Raw genomic sequence first — 22,933 nt, 5'->3', positions numbered from 1 at the left:
TCAGGACAAATGTCTTATTACTGAATCCATGACACATGCCATGTCATATAGCTGAAAACTCAGGACAAATGTCTAATTACTGAATCCATGACACATGCCATGCCATATAGCTAAAAACTCGGGAAAAATGTCATATTGAAGCATCTGACATATGAGATTTCATATAGCTGAAAAATGCAATTTTGCTAAATCCATGATATATGCCATACAACCATATATATGACATGCCATACACCTATTTATACAATCAGCGTTAACCCTAACGTACGGGCCTTATTGGTGCGACTCGGTGAATAGATCCGAGTAATTCCTATAGACACAGGACACCACATGCCAGTGATTGAATATAACAAAGAAATATTACCCCAGTGTCCTACAATAATACACGGCACAACGGGTGCAGATGGAAACATGATCTGAGATCAATTCTGGCAGGCCCTGCAGTGATGGGATGGAGGTGATGCAATACTGAGGTTTAGGGCATGTAGTAATTATGTTAGGGCCCAGAGGCAAGTTCGGGCTTTGTCGCATTCGGAGAAATGTCCATTCGGACATTTGTCGCATTCAGCAATCGACCAATCGGGAAAAACATTCATTTGGGCTTTGTCGCATGCGGGCAAAAGGCCATACAGGCCTTTATCGCATTCGTGCTAACGTCCACTCGGGCATTTGTCGCATTCGTGCTAACGTCCATTCGGGCATTTGTCGCATTCGGGAAAACGTCCATTATGGCATTTGTCGCATTCGGGAAAACGTCCATTCTGGCATTTGTCGCATTCGGGCATTTGTCGCATTCGTGCTAACGTCCATTCGGGCATTTGTCGCATTCGGGAAAACGTCCATTATGGCATTTGTCGCATTCGGGAAAACGTCCATTATGGCATTTGTCGCATTCGGGAAAACGTCCATTCTGGCATTTGTCGCATTCGGGAAAACGTCCATTCGGGCATTTGTCGCATTCGTGCTAACGTCCATTCTGGCATTTGTCGCATTCGGGAAAACGGTTTCGTGCAAGTGTCTCGGGAAACGTCTGGCTCACTAGCTATTCATACTTAATGTCTACAACCAATTTTGTTTTCCAACCCTTCCCCATTCTCTACGTCGTGTCCAACTCTTGACCACGCCCTTCACTCTGTACAACCCAAGTCGATGCCTCTGGTAATTAGCTCTTGTGTGGTCAAGCTAATTCCCCAATTAAGCGAAAGTCAGAATTTTCGACTCACACTTATTGAACAGAGAACCATTTAGACTACAGACAAACACATCTTCTGTGAACAAAATAAACTGTAAAATCAAATCGTGCCTGAAAACAAGCTTTGGAAGCGCCAGGCGAAACAATTTACAACTGAAGCGATAGACCTGAAGGTTCTTGTTTGAGCATTCACGGGAAGTAGAGTTAATAAGTATATAATAAGCTTATATAGGGTTTGTATAAGGGGGGGGGTATTTAAACAATACTGCTGAATAACAAACGTGTGGAAATGTTTTGTCTAAACAGTAGATTGCAATGATACAGAAATCTTGAGATATTACCAGTGGCAACTTGTGGTGTGGTAGAGTTGATGTGGCTACAGTGTGGTAAAGTAGTAAAGTTGTGGTGGTAAATTTGTGGATGGTGTCATCAAATTATTTAAGTTGTGATATATTAAACTTGTATTGTGTTGGCTACGTGTTTAATTAAGTTTTTTATTGCTACTCTTTTTTCTATTTTCCGAAACATCGCGACCAACAGCACTAGCGGGAATATGAAAACCTCGTCATTTCCTTGTTTAGACAACTAAATATTAACCAGCATTATCCACACCCCATTGAGAGTGATCTCCCATCGGATAACATTAGCCAGTGAAGGGGTGGGACAGGATCGATGCCACAAAATGGCTCATAGACACGTCCTATCCGCATTGTCCTCCCGGGTCATTAATTGTTAACACTTCAATTCTATTTCACCAAAGGCATTCCCGATCTGGGTTTTATAAGTGTGGGCTGGTGGGTTAGGAGAGGGGGGAAAGATTCTTTCAGCTGGCCGTGGGGGTGATAAGATCTCAATAATGTACAGTCTCTAACACTGATAGGGGCGGCGTAGTCGGGTTGGAAACACGTGTGACTTCCAACTCCAAAAGTCCGAGTTCGGATCCCGAGTAGATGGGGCTCGTTAGCTGGGAACCGCAAACCATCTTGAGGAAAAAACTACAAAATTATTTATTTTTTTAATTAAAAAAATAAAAAACTACTGCTTTGCAGATTGTTCTAAAAAAGTGAATGGGCTATATAACCAAAGGCGGATCAAGGTAGGGGCTGACACGTAATACATATGTGAGCTGGAGGTAACCCCGTCTAATATTACAATTAAGAACTAACACCGATGTAAAAGTAAAGTTTCCCTTTCAAACCTGACGGTCTATGGGGCAAGTGAGAGAGTTCACTTGTTTCTGTGACCTCGGCATATGAAGGGGATATTGTGGTCAGCACTATGCCCAGCCGCCTTTACTTACCCTAACGTGAGTTGGGTGGACTCAGGGACGGTCTACTGACTTAAACCCAGATTCGAACTCGAGACTTAAGGGTTAGCAGTCCAGCTCTCTACCGCTAGACCACTCCGTCCCATTAACAACGATGTGGATTAGAATTATGTCGAAGGAATCCGAAGTCGCGCACTATTATGCAGTGTATACAATTACAACACTAACTAACAAAGGTAATATCATTCCCGCATGTTTAAAAAGTTTTTAGAGATATCTTGAGTGAATAAGGAAGGGGTGGGGTGAAGGTGAGTACATATGACGTATGAACGTGTACATCTTTAATAATAAGACCTCTACCGTCCAACAAAGATTGATTTTGGTTGCTTTCTTTCCACATGTTCTAAATCATACTTTAAAAAACACAACAGCATTGCGTTACAAAACAAGAAAAAGCCCGAAAACTCAAGTGACGGCATCAAAGATTTTTATAACACGCCCCAAAATAGCATCACTTCCTACCCAGTCAAAGGCCATTAATTTATTAACGGGTGAGAAAGGGTTTCATTTTTTGACAGCGCGGACCAACACAGCGGGGATCATTTACTCTGTCCCCAGCAGGAAATCATTACGCCCATTTGTTGATGGGAAGCCAACGACAAACAATAGACTGTCTGTATGCACACTCACACACACCCCCACACGATCTTCTGGGCTCCCCCACACCCTAGCCACACACGTTATCACAGAAGGCCATGTGTACACTGTTTCCGGTTCTCTTCCTTGTTCGTTCATCCGTCAGGCATTGACTTTAATGACTTCATAGTTCCTGCTATAGTTAGGACTTTGGTTCCCATCAAGGCGATAAGTCTATAGTTCATATCAAGGCTATAACTCTATAGTTCCCATCAAGGCTATAACTACCATCAAGGCTATAACTCATGTACAGGTTTTCAACAGCAATCTTGTGAGATGGCTGGAGTCCACAGTTGACTGTTGTGATCTATAGACACCACATGAAAATCAGTAGCGATTCTTTCTTGCAATCTGACCATGGTTGAAAGCCGTCGAATACAAAATACTCGACATGTATCGATACGCTCAACTACGTTTTAACCACCGGCTACTCACATCGACTACTTTAGTTTTAAAAAGCCCGTTAAGTCTTCTGATGGGCGTCTTTCTAATGGATATAACAGAGTACGACCAGGCTAGTTATTCAAACGACGACTTAGCAATGTACTGACTTAAAAAAAAAAATCCACAAACTCTACCCCATTTGCCCGACTGAACATCAGTTTCTATAATATAATTAATTAACTTGAACAAAAACTGGGGTGCTATAAATAAACATTTTTTGAATTGCCGGACAGCTACTCAGTGGTGTTGTTTGAACAGATCCATACCGATAATAAAAATCAATACCAATAGCATGAATGGCAGTTCCGGTAGCGTCAACACTGCAGGATAGGAAGTCACCGAGAACGCACATACAAGGCTGCATTGCCGGGGGGGGGGGGGGCTGGACGTGCATGGTAAGGACGGGAGGGGGATGACATTACATTCGTCCCTGTAAGATGTATGGGACGAGCTGTAATAGAAATACAACTAATGCACAAAGATGTCGAAGGTTTGTGTGTGGAAGAAAGGGTGGGGGGTGCTGAGAAAGGAAATAAACCTTGGCTCTCTCGGGCGTTGTGTAAATCTATCAGCTTTGTAAAACCACATTCAAATCGAGTGCCGTAATTACGTGATTTCTTCTTGAGACCTTGCACGCGACGTGCACGGATAGAGATACAAAAGACATGTGGAGTTACCACAACATCAGGCATCACGTAGAAAATAAGGTCCCTGTTCAGGGGTGTTGGGTACGTAGTTCAGGGGTGCTGGGTACGTAGTTCAGGAATGCTGGGTACGTAGTTCAGGGGTGCTGTGTACGTAGTTCAGGAATGCTGGGTACGTACTTCAGGGGTGCTGGGTACGTAGTTCAGGAATGCTGAGTACGTAGTTCAGGAATGCTGGGTACGTAGTTCAGGGGTGCTGTGTACGTAGTTCAGGGGTGCTGGGTACGTAGTTCAGGGGTGCTGGGTACGTAGTTCAGGAATGCTGGGTACGTAGTTCAGGGGTGCTGGGTACGTAGTTCAGGGGTGCTGGGTACGTAGTTCAGGAATGCTGGCTACGTAGTTCAGGGGTGCTGGGTACGTAGTTCAGGGGTGCTGGGTACGTAGTTCAGGGGTGCTGGGTACGTAGTTCAGGGGTGCTGGGTACGTAGTTCAGGGGTGCTGGGTACGTAGTTCAGGGGTGCTGGGTACGTAGTTCAGGGGTGCTGGGTACGTAGTTCAGGGGTGCTGGGTACGTAGTTCAGTGGTGTTGGGTACGTAGTTCAGTGGTGCTGGGTACGTAGTTCAGGGGTGCTGGGTACGTAGTTCAGGGGTGCTGGGTACGTAGTTCAGGGGTGCTGGGTACGTAGTTCAGGGGTGCTGGGTACGTAGTTCAGGGGTGCTGGGTACCTAGATCTGTCGTGTTCAGGGGTGTTGGGTACCTAGATCTGTCGTGTTCAGGGGTGCTGGCTACCTAGCTCTGTCGTGTTCAGGGGTGCTGGGTACGTTGTTCAGGGGTGCTGGGTACGTAGTTCAGGGGTGCTGGGTACGTAGTTCAGGGGTGCTGGGTACGTAGTTCAGGGGTGCTGGGTACCTAGACCTGTCGTGTTCAGGGGTGTTGGATACCTAGATCTGTCGTGTTCAGGGGTGCTGGCTACCTAGATCTGTCGTGTTCAGGGGTGCTGGGTATGTAGTTCAGGGGTGCTGGGTATGTAGTTCAGGGGTGCTGGGTACGTAGTTCAGGGGTGCTGGGTACCTAGATCTGTCGTGTTCAGGGGTGTTGGGTACCTAGATATGTCGTGTTCAGGGGTGCTGGGTACCTAGCTCTGTCGTGTTCAGGGGTGTTGGGTACCTAGATCTGTCGTGTTCAGGGGTGCTGGCTACCTAGCTCTGTCGTGTTCAGGGATGCTGGGTATGTAGTTCAGGGGTGCTGGGTACCTAGATCTGTCGTGTTCAGGGGTGCTGGGTACCTAGATCTGTCGTGTTCAGGGGTGCTGGCTACCTAGCTCTGTCGTGTTCAGGGATGCTGGGTATGTAGTTCAGGGGTGCTGGGTACCTAGATCTGTCGTGTTCAGGGGTGTTGGGTACCTAGATATGTCGTGTTCAGGGGTGCTGGGTACCTAGCTCTGTCGTGTTCAGGGGTGTTGGGTACCTAGATCTGTCGTGTTCAGGGGTGCTGGCTACCTAGCTCTGTCGTGTTCAGGGATGCTGGGTATGTAGTTCAGGGGTGCTGGGTACCTAGATCTGTCGTGTTCAGGGGTGCTGGGTACCTAGATCTGTCGTGTTCAGGGGTGCTGGCTACCTAGCTCTGTCGTGTTCAGGGATGCTGGGTATGTAGTTCAGGGGTGCTGGGTACCTAGATCTGTCGTGTTCAGGGGTGCTGGGTACCTAGATCTGTCGTGTTCAGGGGTGCTGGGTACCTAGATCTGTCATGTTCAGGGGTGCTTGGTACCTAGATCTGTCGTGTTCAGGGGTGCTGGGTACCTAGATCTGTCGTGTTCAGGGGTGCTGGGTACCTAGATCTGTCGTGTTCAGGGGTGTTGGGTACTTTTTGGCAATTAAAATCCTTAACAAAAGTGAAAATTAAGAAAATACTTTCATAGACCACAGTAGACCCCCCCCCCCCCCAATCACGCCCCCAAGCCCCAAGCTCCAGTTCTTCGCCCCCTTTTTTTAAACCTGTCATCCTGATGTTTTTATTACGCATACAATGCTAACAACCCCTAGCCCGTTTGTGTAATATAACATTCGCCTTGCTGAATCCATCAAGCTTGTGCTTAAGTTTTTGTCTGAATTTTTATTATGCTAGAAACAAAACCTCCCTCGTCAAGGAAACATAACTCTGCTTTTCTCGCAGCAACTTTTTTTTAACCAATCATCACATTAAACGGCATTTATCCTTCAAAGAAATGTAAACAGTTTAAAACTCACATAAATAACCACACCCTGAACTGCTGTTTTTACTGTGGTTTAATTGAAATATAAAACTGCTTTTGTGGATTACTTGAATTATAATCGTTGAAGCAGCAAGCTGAAATGGGGAAGGGGTAGGGGGGGGGGGGCGCAAACAGCACAGAGGAAGACAACTCAAGGGGGAGACTCGATTAGGGAACACTTGCTTCTGTTTACACTCTTGTCTATTTTCGCGAGGGGAAAAAAATCGACTTTATTAGTTTTATCGCCTTTCCCGGCAGCCCCCATTGCTCAAGCCACAATGGCGTGTGAATGTCGTTACGTGTATGTGTGGGGGACGACGTTAAAAAAGCTATCAAAGGACTGAATGAACTTTACGTAGTCCGGCAAAACCTGTTATATCATGTGTGAGGGAATGGGTGGTGGGGGGGGGGGTGTTAAAAAAAGCTATCAAACAACTAAATGAACTTTTCGCTGGCTTGGCAACACTAGTTATATCTTGTGTGAGGGAATGGTGGGGGGGGGGGGGAGTCTTAAAAAAAGCTATCAAACAACTAAAAGAACTTTCCGTTGTTTGACAACACCAGTTATTATCACATGCACGTACATAATCCAAAACATCGCATCATTCAGGAATAACCTGGAAACAACAGAGTATTATATGAGGGTTTTTATTTTTCTTGGCTACTTCTGAGAATGAAAGATTTTATTTTTAACCCGTTTTTCTTAACTCAGCTTCGCGTTTGTGGGTTTGTTGTTAAAATTGACAACGAAAATTAGCCCACTTCTGATTGCTTTAGAGATCTGAAATTCGGCATGCAGGCTATTTTCGCCTAACAATTTCAGATGCAATCATACAAACTAGCAATTAGAGACCTAAATTAGCTTAATTAAATTACGCCCCAAGGACCATAAAATCGAGGACATGATTTCTAAACATACCGACAAGACTGGAGGCCTATTGACACAGTTACTTCGGCCCCAATCGATGTGAGCGCGCTGGCCGTGATCGTATAGTGGTTAGTACTTCGCGTTGTGGCCGCCAGGTTCGAATCCTGGTCACGGCATGTAGGCTTAATTAAATTACGCCCTTTCTCTGTTTAAAGCGTATCGGTCGCTCAAGATTTTTAGTCCGTGTATTTATAAACACTTAGTCAAGTCATACTTAATCAAGTCATTAGATAAAGTAGAAAATAAACTATATAAAAAACTTTTTAAAAAACCACGTTTTTCTTGTGGACTAAAAAGTAGAAAATAAATTTTTCTTTTGTGCTTCCTCGAGCTGTGCAGGTTCTTGTGATGACTGACAAAAAACGTGGGTCGGGCAGATGGGTCGGGAAATTTGATGGTGAACGTACCCACGTTTTTTGTCAGTCATCACAAGAACCTGCACAGCTCGAGGAAGCACAAAAGAAAAATTTATTTTCTACTTTTTAGTCCACAAGAAAAACGTGGTTTTTTAAAATGTTTTTTTTAAGTATTTTATTACATGGGTCCAACTGAAGAAAGTCGCCCAAAAGCAAGTCCTTTGAAAAAGTGTAGTAGCGGCGTTTTTTGCTCCATAACTTCATGGAGCAGATAGTGTGATTGTGCTATCAATAAAGACACTAACTGGTTTATACAGCGAACACGTTTTCGTCTACCTATCTTAAAATTTTCAAACTAAATGTATCTTCCAATTTACCCAACCACAGCCTACATAATCAGGTATCATCCAGGTAGTGCAACTTTCGCTGATACATTAATACATTTACTTAGGGGAAAAACTCTTATAGTAAAAAAAAAAAGCAATTTTTTTTAAAAATGATGACAGGCTCTTCAACCAGTTAAACAGCTATCAATAAAAATAAACATTACCAACACTTAACCTCTTTGATTTCTCGTTTTATCAGTGTTAAGTCTGTGTGTGTGTGTGGGGGGGGGGGGGAGATAAATTTATTCCTTACAGCTTCTATCTAGTTAACCCCAATGTGACAATCTCCCTCTGTCTGGACGTCATGTTTAGCACAGGATTATACAACGCTGTATATGGGTTACGCCGAAATCTGATGATCTAAACCTAAGAATCTATTAGCTTCCTAGTATTGGCATAGACTAGTAGCACAGCCAAGCCCTGCAGAAACACGGCGCTGATAGCTATGAGTTCATCCACCCCACTCCCCCTTCCGTTGTTTGATGTACAGTATCTAATACCCTACACTTCAACCTAAAGCGTATGTGGGCTAAGCTCGATGATTACAGGACACGTACGTGGATTAACCAATTAGCATTAATGACGTGCTCGTTCCAAGTACTGCTATACATAAATCTTCCAAAACGGCAGAACGGAGTATTTTACTATATGTAAAAGTACCGGTGTTGTATACAATGGTAATCATGTGTATGCATACAAAACCTCACTCATGTGTGTGTGTTGTTGTGTCTGTGTGAGGTGTGAGGTGTGGTTGTGAGCGTAGTGTGTGGAGGTGTGGGTGCGTGTATGGGTGTACACAAACACACACAATCATACACATATACCTAACAAACCACTAAATATTCGCGTATTTTAACTGTCTCTCTACATATTCAAACTTAAATCACTAATTTTACTTTCACAGATTCCCGATATATCAAGTAATATCTCCACAATGGCAGCCATGATGTGAAAGCTACTAAGAAAAAAATGCCTTCAGTTTTACACCCAAGGCCTCTCGCAAACATCCCGCTACCATGATAGAGAAAATGTAAATTAAAACTTAGCCAGTGGACCAGACACAAGACTTAACAATGTCGGGGTCGGTAGGAGTTCCTGTACTGCTTGAGGGCGGGGGAGCTCCGCATCTGATACCTGATGACGGGCTGGCTGGTAGCAGCGTGGATGGTGTGGTCTGGCTGGACCAGGCCTCTATACAAGATTTACCCCTCGAGTTGGGCTCCATTCACGTAGACATACACGATGTGGTTATAAACACGGATGTAGTTCTTCAGCAAACACCGCACGGAGATAGACAAAGTCCCCCTACTCCAACCAACACCACAAGCAGTATAAGTAGCATCGAACAAATCAACGATACAAGGGAGATTATCCCCGCTGCTCTATCCCCATGCCCGGAAGACGTGTTCACGCAGACCACTCCGGATAAATCAACAAGGAATCTACTACAAAGACAAACCGAGGTTGATGACACCTACGACCATTCCCAAGAAACCTTCGACCCGTTTCCCATCAGTAAAAACCCGCGGCTGGGCAAGATTGGCGCCAGGCTGTCGTCGGGTAGAGGGTACAAGGCGATGGCGTCCTGTGACGTGACAAGACACCGGGCTCACAGCGAGCCCACGCCGAAGACCACCAAAACCAACTACCGCAGCAGGAGTATGGAGGTCCCTCCTATCACAATAAAAATAGAGGACGAGACTAACCAAGATGAGACAGTAAATCAACACGACTTGATCCTCGAGTCCACCACAACACAATTTATCCCCGAAAACGACGTCATGATCGTGGACGACTCCCCCGTCAGTGAGCCGGGCGTCAAAACAAGAAGCCACCCTTCCTCCCCGGTGCCGTACGGCCGTTTATCCCTACCGGTCAACTGCGCCCAGAGGCAGCTAATGATCCGCAGCGTAGGCAGGTCAGCAGGGAACAAGCTCAAGTGCAGCTACAGCTTGGACGTGCCGGGGTCCGAGGACCGGAGACTGAGCCGCAGCCTCAACACGCTGGTGCCCAACGCCCAGAAGCGTCCGGAGCGGCGAGAGCACCAGGTGCAGGTGGTGGAGGACAAGCTCATCTCCAGCAGCATGTCCAGGCTGGACGGGGCCGCGGGGCAGCGCAGGTTGAGCTGGACACCGGGCAACTCGCCCAGGGGGAGCTTCCAGGGGAGGGTCGAGGAAGGTAAGTGATGCCAGGTTTAAACATTCTAAGTTTCAGTTACACATTACATCTTCTTAATCCCGTTCGTGCCCAAGACACATGGGGCAGATGAAGTAGAGTTAATCTGATTCATTGACCTCGGCATATGAAGGGATATTGCGGTCAAGGACGTTTCAGCGATTCGAACTCGAATATCTCGGGTTAGCAGTCTAGCTCTCTACCGCTAAGGCCACGCCGTCCCTACACTTTACATCATAGTGGGTAAATTGGGTGACTTACATATTTATACTTATATTTCACGAAACGTACCAGTGAAGTAGGCTACGACAAGTTTACACATTCATTTTAAAGTTCCACATAAAGTACCAGTGGTGGGAAGATGGCTATGACAGATTTACATATTTATACTTATCTTTCAAACTACATACCAGTGGACAAAAAGGGGTAAGGCGGGTTTATTTTCAGAATTTATTAATTAATGTAATGCTAAGCCCACTACTAGCTTGAAACATGCAACGAAACCCTTAATTTTGCTCAAAAGGTTCTTTTTAATAGTTCTATTTTTCATTTTCTTAATGAATATATTTCCTAATTGAATTACATCGTTAAAAGACAACCCATCGCTTAATTTTTTTTTATTTTTATTAAACAAGCTTTAACCAATATTGTATCCACTATAATAAACAGCCAATCGTAATTATACAGCAGTAAGTTTCGCTAATTTAAAAAAAATAGTGACTTCTCTCGACTCATACTAATACTTAGCATACCTCACAATATGTTAATGTCAACTAACTAAATACTTTCTCTAATCATGACGACACCCGAGGGCAATGGACTGAATAATGGAAGGGAGAGGGGGAAGAGAAAGGATGTACTGATGACAGAAAAGCCAATAACGACAATCGCCTTAATATACAAGTCCACTGAGGGGAAAATGAACATCCATTGCGACGTTATAGCCGTTACTAGGGACATATATTGCGACGTTATAGCCGTTACTAGGGACATCTATTGTGATGTTATATCTGCTTCTAGGGACTAGGGACATATATTGCGACGTTATATCCGTTACTAGGGACATATATTGCGACGTTATAGCCGTTACTAGGGACATCTATTGTGATGTTATATCTGCTTCTAGGGACTAGGGACATATATTGCGACGTTATATCCGTTACTAGGGACATATATTGCGACGTTATATCCGTTACTAGGGACATATATTGCGACGTTATATCCGTTACTAGGGACATATATTGCGACGTTATAGCCGTTACTAGGGACATCTATTGTGATGTTATATCTGCTTCTAGGGACTAGGGACATATATTGCGACGTTATATCCGTTACTAGGGACATATATTGCGACGTTATATCCGTTACTAGGGACATATATTGCGACGTTATATCCGTTACTAGGGACATATATTGCGACGTTATAGCCGTTACTAGGGACATCTATTGTGATGTTATATCTGCTTCTAGGGACTAGGGACATATATTGCGACGTTATATCCGTTACTAGGGACATATATTGCGACGTTATATCCGTTACTAGGGACATATATTGCGACGTTATAGCCGTTACTAGGGACATCTATTGCGACGTTATAGCCGTTACTAGGGACATCTATTTCGAAGTTGTATCCATTACTAAGAACTAGGGATATCTATAGCGACGTTATAGCCGTTATTAAACTTTAAAGATATCTACTGCGACGACGTAACAATTACAGTAAGTTAATAGGAACATCCACTATTACGTTACATAGTTACTTAGTTACTAGAGACACCCATCGCTATGCAACATGCTTTACTAACAGAAACACATGTACTAATACGTTGGTCATTCAGAATTTAAAAAAAAAAACATGTAATACCCTATTGCTATCAAACCCGAACATTAGAATTACAAAAACACAAAACATGGAATTCCCTATTGTTATTGTTGTCAAATCCGAACCACAAATTCAGCTTTAATTTATTTTTTTCTGACATTGCCCCATGTCAAGTTTGAATGGAGATTAAATGTATGCACCCATCGTCTTAGATTACATTTCAAAGGCTAAGTAAAAAAAAAAACTAAACACCCTGCAGAGGATTTACAAAAAACCTTGATAAACAAAGACGGTTGCCAAGAGCAACGGGGGACGCCAAGGATATCAGCACTGATGAAGATGCAAATGACGGACGCCATTTACAAAAAAATCCCATACAAAAGGAAGGAAATTCTTTACGAAACAAATATTTCGTGATGAAGAAGATTTCAGAATCGAAATAAAACGAACTACAATCGAGAGAAAGACAGAGAGAGAGGCCAGGGATGGGAAAGGGGGGGGGGGGGGTAAATCTTGACATAAAAGTGTCAAGTAGGGCTTGGCGATTATTTTTTTTTAATTATCACGAACGGGTGAGTGGCTTAGTGCCTAATCCTCCTGACGTACGGATGCCATGTGCGGATTGTCAAAGATGTTGACATGAGCTTTGTCATGTCCATTGCACCTAATATTACAACTGTCTTTTTTTTAATGTCACAAAGAATCCGAATCAGAAAGACAAAAATGTCACCTTAAAGAGGGGACTTAATTCAGTACTGGAGTATGTTTAAATGTCGAATAGATGTTTTGTTTTTATACATGACTTATATATAGTTGTAAAAAAGCAAATCTTGAACAAGACAATCATAACTTATTTGAAAATTTGAAAACTTAGAATACAGCAGTCCAAACACAAAGCATATGTCTACTATACACCATTCCCCAAGATTTACTTCAGTATTATCAGAAGTCATGTTAGTACTGTATGTAAAACTATCCATACAATGTACCCTGATAAGTTTAAACTTCAACTCAATACTTATATTAGCCCTGAATATATCAGAACTTTGCATACATGAAAAAGACTCGCTCAAAATAAGCTTTTGAGGATATTTACAGTAAGGTTACTTGAATATTATACATAATGAATCATATAGGATAAAAATTATAATTAAATAAAACATCAACCCACCACTATGATCACATAAATGGCCCAAAACATAGACATTTTAAAGAAACAACAAAGCTACAATTTTTTTAAACAGTAAGAAACAGCTTTTAAATGAGTGTGCAGTATGTTCTGGTTGATAAAAAAAAAATTCTTAATCTCAAAATGTTATTTTTTCAACACTGTATTCATGCAATGTACCCTAGTAACAGGTGGTAAAAATTGTTAGTTGTGGTTATTTCCGTTTCTCTCATGTAACAGCATGCATGGGTCTTATAGTTTTCTGGCTAAGTTGCGCTCTATAATTTTAGAACCACTCTTTATTTTATTAATTTATTTAAATTTTCAAAACCTGAAATGTCCAACACATTTATGTATAAACTGCTTACCTCTTCTGGAGTCTTGCCAGTGCAGGTTCTTGATTCATAGTGTTTATCTCCCTTTGAAGATATAAAAAAAAATCATTTATTGTTAAATTCAGCAATAGTTTTATTAAATAGAAGACAAAAGTTTTTAAGTAAAACCTGGTAATGAGATTAAAAACGAAAGAAGATTACAGACTAGCTATATAAAATTAATCTAGCTAAAAAATATTCTTATTTCTTTACTTCTGAAATACATTTAGAGCTGTCACTTGAGGGATGTTAAGATTTAATTTTTTTACACATATTGTGCATAATTATACCCAAATATTTCAGTCTCTATTAACAAGAATTTTATTTATGGTTAAAAGCTTGTTTACAGCATGAATGAAACATATTGTAATGGTAATTATAATATTTATTCTGGTACTTCAAATCTTTATTGGAATTGCAAGGGTTTTTACATATCGCTTCCCTTAGGCCAGATTTTCCGACTTTACTTGTCAAAAATGTTCACAAGAAGGTTTTAAAGTTTTATTTTCCCTAACATTTCAATATTAAGTTGAAATTTAAATAGTTAAATAATATTAGTGTGAGATAAGGCCACAAAATTTTTCACCATGATGCCGTGGTAGATTTAGAACACAATGTTGTATACAATTTAAAAAAATGAAAAATGAAGTTAGAACAGTTTGGTTCGAAGGAAGCGATATATTTGTAGCTCACCTTTCTAATGTTGAAAACCATATGTTTGTTGAAGTTTCGAATGCAGGCCTTGAAGCTGACTAGAAAAGCCACAATATCAACCATTCCCTTCTCACTAGCAAAATGTAAGGGGGTCTTATTGGCCTAAGAGAAAAATGTATGAAACAAATATCTAGAAAAGACATCAAAATAAATCTATGAAATAAATATCTAGAAATGACATTTAAATAAATCTATGAAACAAATATCTAGAAAAGACATCTAAATAAATCTATGAAACAAATATCTAGAAAAGACATCTAAATAAATCATTCTGTAATTCAAACCATAAGTATTAAATAAAATTTTAGCTAGCAATAAACATAAGCCTTGGGAGATACTTTGAATGTGCCCTAAAGGAATAAGCTGTTTTAAAATAGGTACTACAACATTTTACAAAGTTTCTTTTTGTTCTGCCAATATTCCTTTCTATAACTGTCAGGATTTGTATTAGTGCTGGCAGTGATTACAACACATACAAAAATAACTAATACTGCCTTGCAAGAGAACATGAATATATTCTAAATGCTGCGACATGAGTAGTGAGATGTTTATGGGAGTTTTAGTCGCTTCAGAAAAAAATATTTAGAAGCATATGATCTTAACTAAATTATACTGAAGCTAATCTAAATGTAAAAAAAAAAATAAGAAACATATTATACTAATATAAATGTAAAAAAATAAACATACGATCTTTACTAATTGTACTGACACTAATCTAAATCTTTAGCCTAGATCCCAGCTAGAGCTGTCAGGGTATTTTTGAAACCTATAGATGTTTTACCGCAAGTTCACAATAAAGCTACCTTTCAATTCACAAATGTAGATATGAAAGCTAGAGCGGCAAAGCAAATACTCACTGATTTATCAGGTGTGTTCAGATACAAATCCACAAGTCTTTTAGAGTTTTCTTTCAATTCACTGTGAACTGAAAGAAAAATCTAAAAGACTTTAGAGTTTTCTTTCAATTCACAAATGTAGTAATGAAAGCTAGAGCGGCAAAGCAAATACTCACTGATTTATCAGGTGTGTTCAGATACAAATCCACAAGTCTTTTAGAGTTTTCTTCTGCACGCTGCTGGGTGCCATACATTCGCTTCAAGAACTCTATATCACTAACCATCTCCATCACCAACTGGCAAGACTCTATCTGCCCAGCGATGACGCTGGAATGCATAGCATTGTAGCGGGTTCCTTCCTGAATAATAAAAAATACAAATCTCTTTACAAATTAATATATTGTTAATATCCAACTGGCTTAGCATGAATTAAAAATTTTAACAAAAGAAAAAGGTTATGTTTAGTTTTAAAATTTCACCAATATGAAAGGAAGAGGTTAAAAAATAATGAATGAAAAACACAACTACTGATTAATTTTAAGTTAATGGATAGATTTTTAAAATTATACTAATTTTAAGATTGTTGGCAAATTCTAATGACATAATATTTACTATCGAGTGATTTAAAGTTGATATATTTTTAAAATTGGTAAGTTTGAACAACAAATACAACTACTGATTGATTTAAAGTTAACTTATATAATTTTACAATCATAGTACCTTCAAGATTGTAGGCATGTCACCATTGCCGATCAGGAACCTGGGGTTGCCCAGAATCTTTTCACGGCAAAAATTAATATTTCCCTTTTCTAGTTGTATCCTGAACTCATTGATCTGTGACTGTGCCAGAGATGGGAACAACTTGACCTCACCTGATTCTACTTCTGCTTTTTCCTTCAAATTTTAAATATGATAATATATATTAAACTCTGAAGGCAACTTCTAAAAGAATGTTTCTTTTTAAAAAAAAGTAATTACCTCAAATCTCATAAAAGTTTTTAAAAATAACTATTTGTAAGACATTTAGTGATAGAAAATTATTAAAGCTAGATTGAAGATAAATCAGAAACAAATTAAACGTTTTTAAAGAAATTTTAATCTAATGAGTTTATTATTTACAGGCTATGAAACAAAGCTAAGCCCAATCTTTTAAAAGCAGAAATTTAGTTTGGTAGGCCTAGGGATATTCTTTTTAAAAAATGATATTGTAGCTTTATATAATAAATAATTAATAATTACATTTTAACTACTTTTTCTGAAAATTAATTTAGCAGTAATATATATTCTTTTTAAAAAACAACTTAAAAAAAAACATTAGAACAACTGAGAGCTGAAAACAAAACATACCAGTGGGTAATTAGACTTGATAGTGGCCCCATCACAAACTTCGTTGGCAGAGTTCTGCTCAGCAAAGTTTTCAGCTTCAGCCAAATTACGAAAAGACAACATCCGAGGGTTGAGTAGTTTATTTTCTTTCATTATTTTCAACACCTCCCTGAAGTCACTGTGTACTGTTATGGCGTTAACTAAAACAGAGAAAAGAGTTAAAGGGGATAATATCACTAAGGTACAAAACTTTAAAACAAAATACAAACACGTCAGATACAAACAAGCACTTTAACACCTTTAAGCCAAATTTCCTATTTTAAGTATTGTAGAGCCATTAAAAAATGTACAACTGCCATTTTTCTGCAACAGTCTAAACAGCTGGATTTAGCTTTCTAAACTGGAAAATTCTTCCAAAAACAAATTCAAAATAACCATTCTCAGCTTTAATAACTGAAAATGGACCATGTGAAAAAAAAAGGATTTTTTTCTTTTTAAATCTCAAATTGTATTGTTTAAATGAAATGTTTTCTGATATTTATATTACATTAGCCAGGTGTAATTTCTCTCATTAAAACTTTTTCTATCACACCTCTTGCTGGTAAAATGCTCAGACTGTTACTACATGAATTAAGTTTTTAGAATCAGAAGGTACTGGAATGTGTCAATTTTAAATCCCAAAGCAAAAGGTGAGCAATTATAATTATAACAGATTAATTAAATGAAATAACTGTCAATTTGAACCTGGTGATAAAGAATGAAATCACAATTAACCAAAATAATAGATTGTACTGAAAGGATACACATTAAATGATTAATAAGCGAGAATACTGACAGAGAATTTAAAACCAAAAAATCTCAAATAATGAAATCTATGTATTTAAAAGTTACAGATTAATTAGCCAAAGTCAGCTTTATTCAAAAATCCATTAATGTAAAAAAGTATTCAAACTTCATTTTTTTTTAAAAATTATGTTTACCTGAGCCAGGAATGCAGACAGCATAGTGAGTTTTGTTTGATTCTTCCAGACACAAGGACAGAGTTTCCTTGGCTTCCTGTAGATTTCTGCGCATTTCTGTTGTGCTTGTGTTGTTATTGCTTTCTGCTGATGGCGTCACACTATTCTTTTGGTTTTTACTGTCTTTTGCGTCTCTTGTTTCTAAAATTTTAGTTTGTGTTAAATTAGATTTTAAATGTGCAATTTGATTTTTATCAATTGCAAGTGTATTAGCATTAAAGGATTGGGTTGTTTAAGATCAGGTTTTAATCATTTAATATTTACATTCAAATTTTTTTTTGGAGAGAAAATGTAGAGAATACAATTAGAATAAAATTAACGCTTAGTAAAACAAACAAATGATGTCATACAATATGTTATAGCTTAAAGTTATGAATAAAACCTAAATGTTCACATTTAATAACTGCAGTATAAAGTATTGTTTCTTAAAATCAACTTCTAATATCATACATAAATTTAAAAAAAAAAAAAACTTGTTAGAAATATTAATTTCCCTTGCTTATAGCATACATTTGAGAAATGCTCCAACTACTGCCTTAGTGGCTCACACATACAAATATTACTAGCTTACCGCAAGCAATTGTTTCCCCATCAACACCAAGAATTTTCTGAGCCAGTTTCTTAATTACAACTTTTTTAGTATGCGAGGTAAGTGGAACATTTTCAAGGCCATGTTCAACAAGAAGTTCTTTCAGCTGAATATCATTATAATTTCTGGACAATTCTTCAACTTTTGTTTCAATTTTTTTAGATAATTCACCTAATTTTGATGAGCTGTAGATAGATGAAAATCATTAGACTACAATTAGTCAACAAAGCACATTTTTAATTGTTTTAATCCAAATGTTCAGAAACCATAATTGAAATAATGTTAAAAATTTAAGGTTCTTAAATCCTTTTCAATAACAAGAATTGTTGAGTCTCTCCTTCTAACTATCAATATAAAAATTATTGGGTACATTTACATTATATTCATATCATATTAGAAATATGTGTAAAGGAAGGAAAATATTTATAAAATGGCAAATTATCTTGATTAATTACTATGACAAATCTCTGCTACAAAGTGTTCAAAATTGGTGCACCAGTCCACCAGAGCATTTTATTACAAAAAAGGGTTTTAATCAATTTACTAAACTAAAATATTTAACATTTACATTTATAATAAATATATATTTCTAAGTCGTGCTTTACTAGTAAAAACAAAGTGGGGGTGATCTACCCTAAACTTTCTCATCTATGCTTAAATAACAATAAGGGTTTGGGATGGTATTAATTAAGCACTTGCAGTATAATCGGTCTATAGATTAAAAATATAAAAGTCAGTGACAAAAGCTGCTCAAGTTTTGAGAAAGCACATAATGGTAAAAAGTTCTTTGAATATGCTGCTTTAAATTTAAAAACTATGTAAATAATCAAAGTCTTACACTTACAGTTTTTGAGAAATCAAAAATAGCATAAAATACTACTTCCAGTCACTGGATATTACTCAAAATGTGTATGAAGCCACTGCATAAGATCTTATTGCTATACATAACATGTTGCCCACCTAACTGATACAGTCCTTAAGTTATCATTCATTTAGACAGGAAATCAAAGTGCCTGATCCGGTGATCACTCAAAAATTAAAAGTAAACCATGTAGGCCTATACTTAGTATACTATAAGATCTTAACCTTGTAGATCTATATGAAATTTCATCTACCTAACTAAAACATTACTAAAGTTACAGTATTCACATTGAAATAGAGTTGTTAGAAACCTGTGCACTCAATTTAATAATTACATGTGAAATTTCATCTACTTAACTTTAAAAGTAAGCAAGTTATTGGCTTATGGGCTTTAAACAAACCAGAAGTATATTCTTATAATTCATATGGACCTAGAAAACATAATCTTTAAAGTGTTATAATATGATGGGTCTTTTTCTGTCAGGATTATTATAATTATAGGTAGGCCCAATAGATCTAGTATTAGCTAGGCCAATGCCGCTGCCGAGAAAATCGGACAAATCGGCTTTTCCCTACCCCTTGCATGTTTAACTCTGTTTTTTGCATGTTTTTATTGTGTTTATATTAACATGTTATACATCATTCTGTTCGTAATTGAATAACCTTTTTAACTGTATAAGTTTGATTTCTGTATTATTTCAGACGTTGAAGAAATCGGCGATTAAATCGCATTTTTTACCCTCCGCGGCGACGTGCCGATTAGGGGGGAGGCTTTTTCACCTTTTTAAAAGGGGGGTGTTACTTGGAGTCTATAGACTCTGTGAGTTTTCGTACTAAAACTGTGAAACTTGGTAGAAGAATAGATTAAATGTACACGTATAACGCTCAGGGTTCTTGGTTAAAATATGTTAAATACTTTCGGAGATATCAGACCGCAAAGTTAAACTAAGTTATTTGAGCTATTTATGGATCGATTTTTTATTTGAACCCTGAGCTGTATTCCTGAAATCTCGACGTTTATTAATATGTATCATATGTCCTATAAGGCCCTATAATAAGGACGTCTATAGACTTTGAAATGGACCGAAAATATAAACACGACGCGCCGACCGCTGTTCGACTGAACCGCCCTGCTGTGCTTCGAATCGCCGTCTTTAGCCTGATGACGCGTTACAAAATTTGTATACACGTATCGAGTTTACGTACTACAACAGTTAAATTTGGCAGACGAATACATTAAATGTAGACGTATAACGATCAGGGTTCGTGGTCAAAATAAGTTAAATACTTTTGGAGATATCGGACCGCAAAGTTGAACCACGTTTCCCGGTCTATTATTGGACATATTTTACATTAGAACCCTGAGCCGTATTCCCGAAATCCCGCCGTTTATTTTAATGTATGACATGTATTATAGCACCTCGTAATAAAGCCGTCCATACATTTTAAAACCGAACGAAAATAAAAATTAACGCGTCGGCCGCCGTCCGACTGATTGGTGATCTACACATCGTGTGGCACAGCCGAGTGTGTGGTCACGTGACGCTAGGCGCTTGATCCGATTGGATGATACTATAAACAATGTCTAAAGATAGATACATGTGTTCCCGTGTTTGACTCGACGGCTATTGCTACTTTATATTTATAAGCACACAGACATGTGGCATAACTTTGTCTTAACCCATTGAAACGTCAAACAAAAGCTTTGTTAGTTTATACGGCTGAGGACCAATCGTCAAAATGAATCTTCATTAGAAATTAATCCGAATAGCTTCGGCACGATCAAACAATGCTGTGATGTGATTCGCGTAACGTTTCATTATTGTGTACATTACATTTTCGTAAAAATGGCTTTAAAAATAAATTAAATTATATCCGGGGCTCTTTTCTACAAATTTTAATACCACTAACAACGTGGGGGTTACTAGCTTGCCAAATCGACCAAAATGGGGTGGGGTGGATGGGGGTAGCAACTGACCATCCTACACTGTTTGTAACACCCATAGCCTCACCCCGCCCACACTAGTCCGTGACGCGACAAGCCGACGAGCATCGCTTTTGATGTTGTGTAACACCCGTACGGTACACGGTGGTTTCATACCCCACCACCCTCCCCCTTCACTTTGTGGAGTTGATGTTACTAACCCTCGGGCATAGATCAGGAAATCTTGCCAGACTTTTGTCTCTGAGATTACATAATATTCATCTGACACGTTCATCGGGTTGGCCGACTAGCCTATCCAGCGGTCGACTAGCCTATCCAGCGGTCGTGTTTACGTAATAGGGCAATAAAATTCGTTGGTCAGAAGACCTGGTTACCCACATGTCTGATTGAACTAAATCTAGGCAAAAGCTGGTGGTGGTACACGTGTCTGTGTATAGCCAAACACGGTAGTCTTACACAATTTCTAGAATCTACTAGATCTACACAGTCAAGCACTCAATCACGTGCTTTTTTCTTAAGAAAGTTGTTAATTGTAAAAGGCCTACTGGTAGGCTTACAAAATACATAAACCTACTTACTACTAGCATAAACATTGGGCATAGATATAAATTTATGTTATATATCTATAACTTAACTATATCTTGTGCAAGTTTAAAAAAAAAATTTTTCCTCCAAAGTTTATTTTATTGACATTGTAAAAATGATTAACTTTAATATGGGTAATAATATTACGTAATTACCATAAAGCACACTCTGATTCTGATCAGACACATTTGTAACTAGACTAATTCTATAGTAAAAAGGATTAAGATATTTAAAATAACAAGAAATATAATTATAATGAGATAGGCCTTTATTTTTGGAATAGAGTAGGCCTATAGTATTGCACATAGATTACATAACATCTTTTAAGAAGTTACATAATCACAAATTTACTATAGCATTCTTCTCTTTGTATTGAAAAACTTGATTAGTTATATTTCTTCTAGATCTAGTAGGCTATTAACTTGAAGTTAACTGACAATGAGCAAAAGTGATTTTAAAACAAATTCATGGTATATTTTGAGCAAAGGGTGGGATTACATAACCTTACATTTGATAGTTATGTAACAATGTTGGACCATTTTAAATCTACCATTAGCTTGAGCATATACAAATGTCATATTTTAGATTAAAACAGCGTTACATTTAAAGAATGACTTCTTATCACATTGATTATTATATGTTTAAAAAAAAATTGAAAGGGGGGTATTACATAATCTATGAGATTAGTAGGTTGAGTAATCGAAGGACACTTTTTAAAATAGCATCATTGGATTCAGCATACAAAAATCTATAAAATGTCTTAAAATTACATCAATTGATAAAGTATTCTGGCTTTTATACCACTTTTAGTGAAAAACGCTTAAAAATTTGGTCCATACCCTCCCAGTATTTTTCCTCTTTCAGGGTCTATCCCGTTTGTCTGAAAAAACTGCTGTTTTTTAATGACTAAAAAATTCATAACTTTTTTGTTTATGGTCAGATTTTGAAAATTCAAACTGATCTGTAATCAGATTGACAGCCCCTATCCAAATATGTAACTATTATATTGTTTTACTGAAATTAAATTTTTGCATTGGCCTAGCTACTAGTATAATTTCATAATTCAGAAATAGTTTAGTCTGCAACACTTAGTCTAAATGTAGGCCTAATTAATAATTATAATGAATTTTTGTTCTTACTTTTTTATCAGTTAGCCTATGGCCTATAATACTATTTAAAATTGTAAGTAATGTTTTAAGGCTTTTAAACTTTTAAGGCCTATCCTTTTGCATTTTCCCTACCCAGAATAAATTTTATTTGTATGATGGTGGAAGTTCAATAAATCTGGACTAGGTCTAAATCTAACTTAATAAATAAATTTAGCCTCTGGCAAATGGTAAAGTAAAATAAAAA

The 22,933-nt window shown here is 38.4% G+C and overlaps 1 protein-coding gene across 1 annotated transcript in view; it reads right to left on the bottom strand.

The window, feature by feature from the left end:
* The window catches only part of LOC131926916 (ankyrin repeat and LEM domain-containing protein 2), a 72,030-nt gene that overhangs the window by 48,600 nt on the left and 497 nt on the right, over positions 1 to 22,933 (bottom strand). The window contains exons 2-9 of the mRNA XM_059282508.1: positions 18,172 to 18,374; positions 17,562 to 17,741; positions 16,603 to 16,781; positions 15,976 to 16,149; positions 15,428 to 15,614; positions 15,277 to 15,344; positions 14,399 to 14,521; positions 13,700 to 13,750 (exon numbers count right to left, since the gene is read on the bottom strand). Of these exons, the coding sequence (XP_059138491.1) occupies positions 13,700 to 13,750; positions 14,399 to 14,521; positions 15,277 to 15,344; positions 15,428 to 15,614; positions 15,976 to 16,149; positions 16,603 to 16,781; positions 17,562 to 17,741; positions 18,172 to 18,374 (1,165 nt within the window). The remainder of the gene's footprint in view (positions 1 to 13,699; positions 13,751 to 14,398; positions 14,522 to 15,276; positions 15,345 to 15,427; positions 15,615 to 15,975; positions 16,150 to 16,602; positions 16,782 to 17,561; positions 17,742 to 18,171; positions 18,375 to 22,933) is intronic.

This window comes from Physella acuta, unplaced genomic scaffold (genome assembly GCF_028476545.2).
Source record: "Physella acuta isolate Inbredline_101_S28 unplaced genomic scaffold, ASM2847654v3 ptg001350l, whole genome shotgun sequence".
NCBI lineage: Eukaryota > Metazoa > Mollusca > Gastropoda > Physidae > Physella > Physella acuta.
This window is presented reverse-complemented; position numbering and strand designations above follow the sequence as displayed.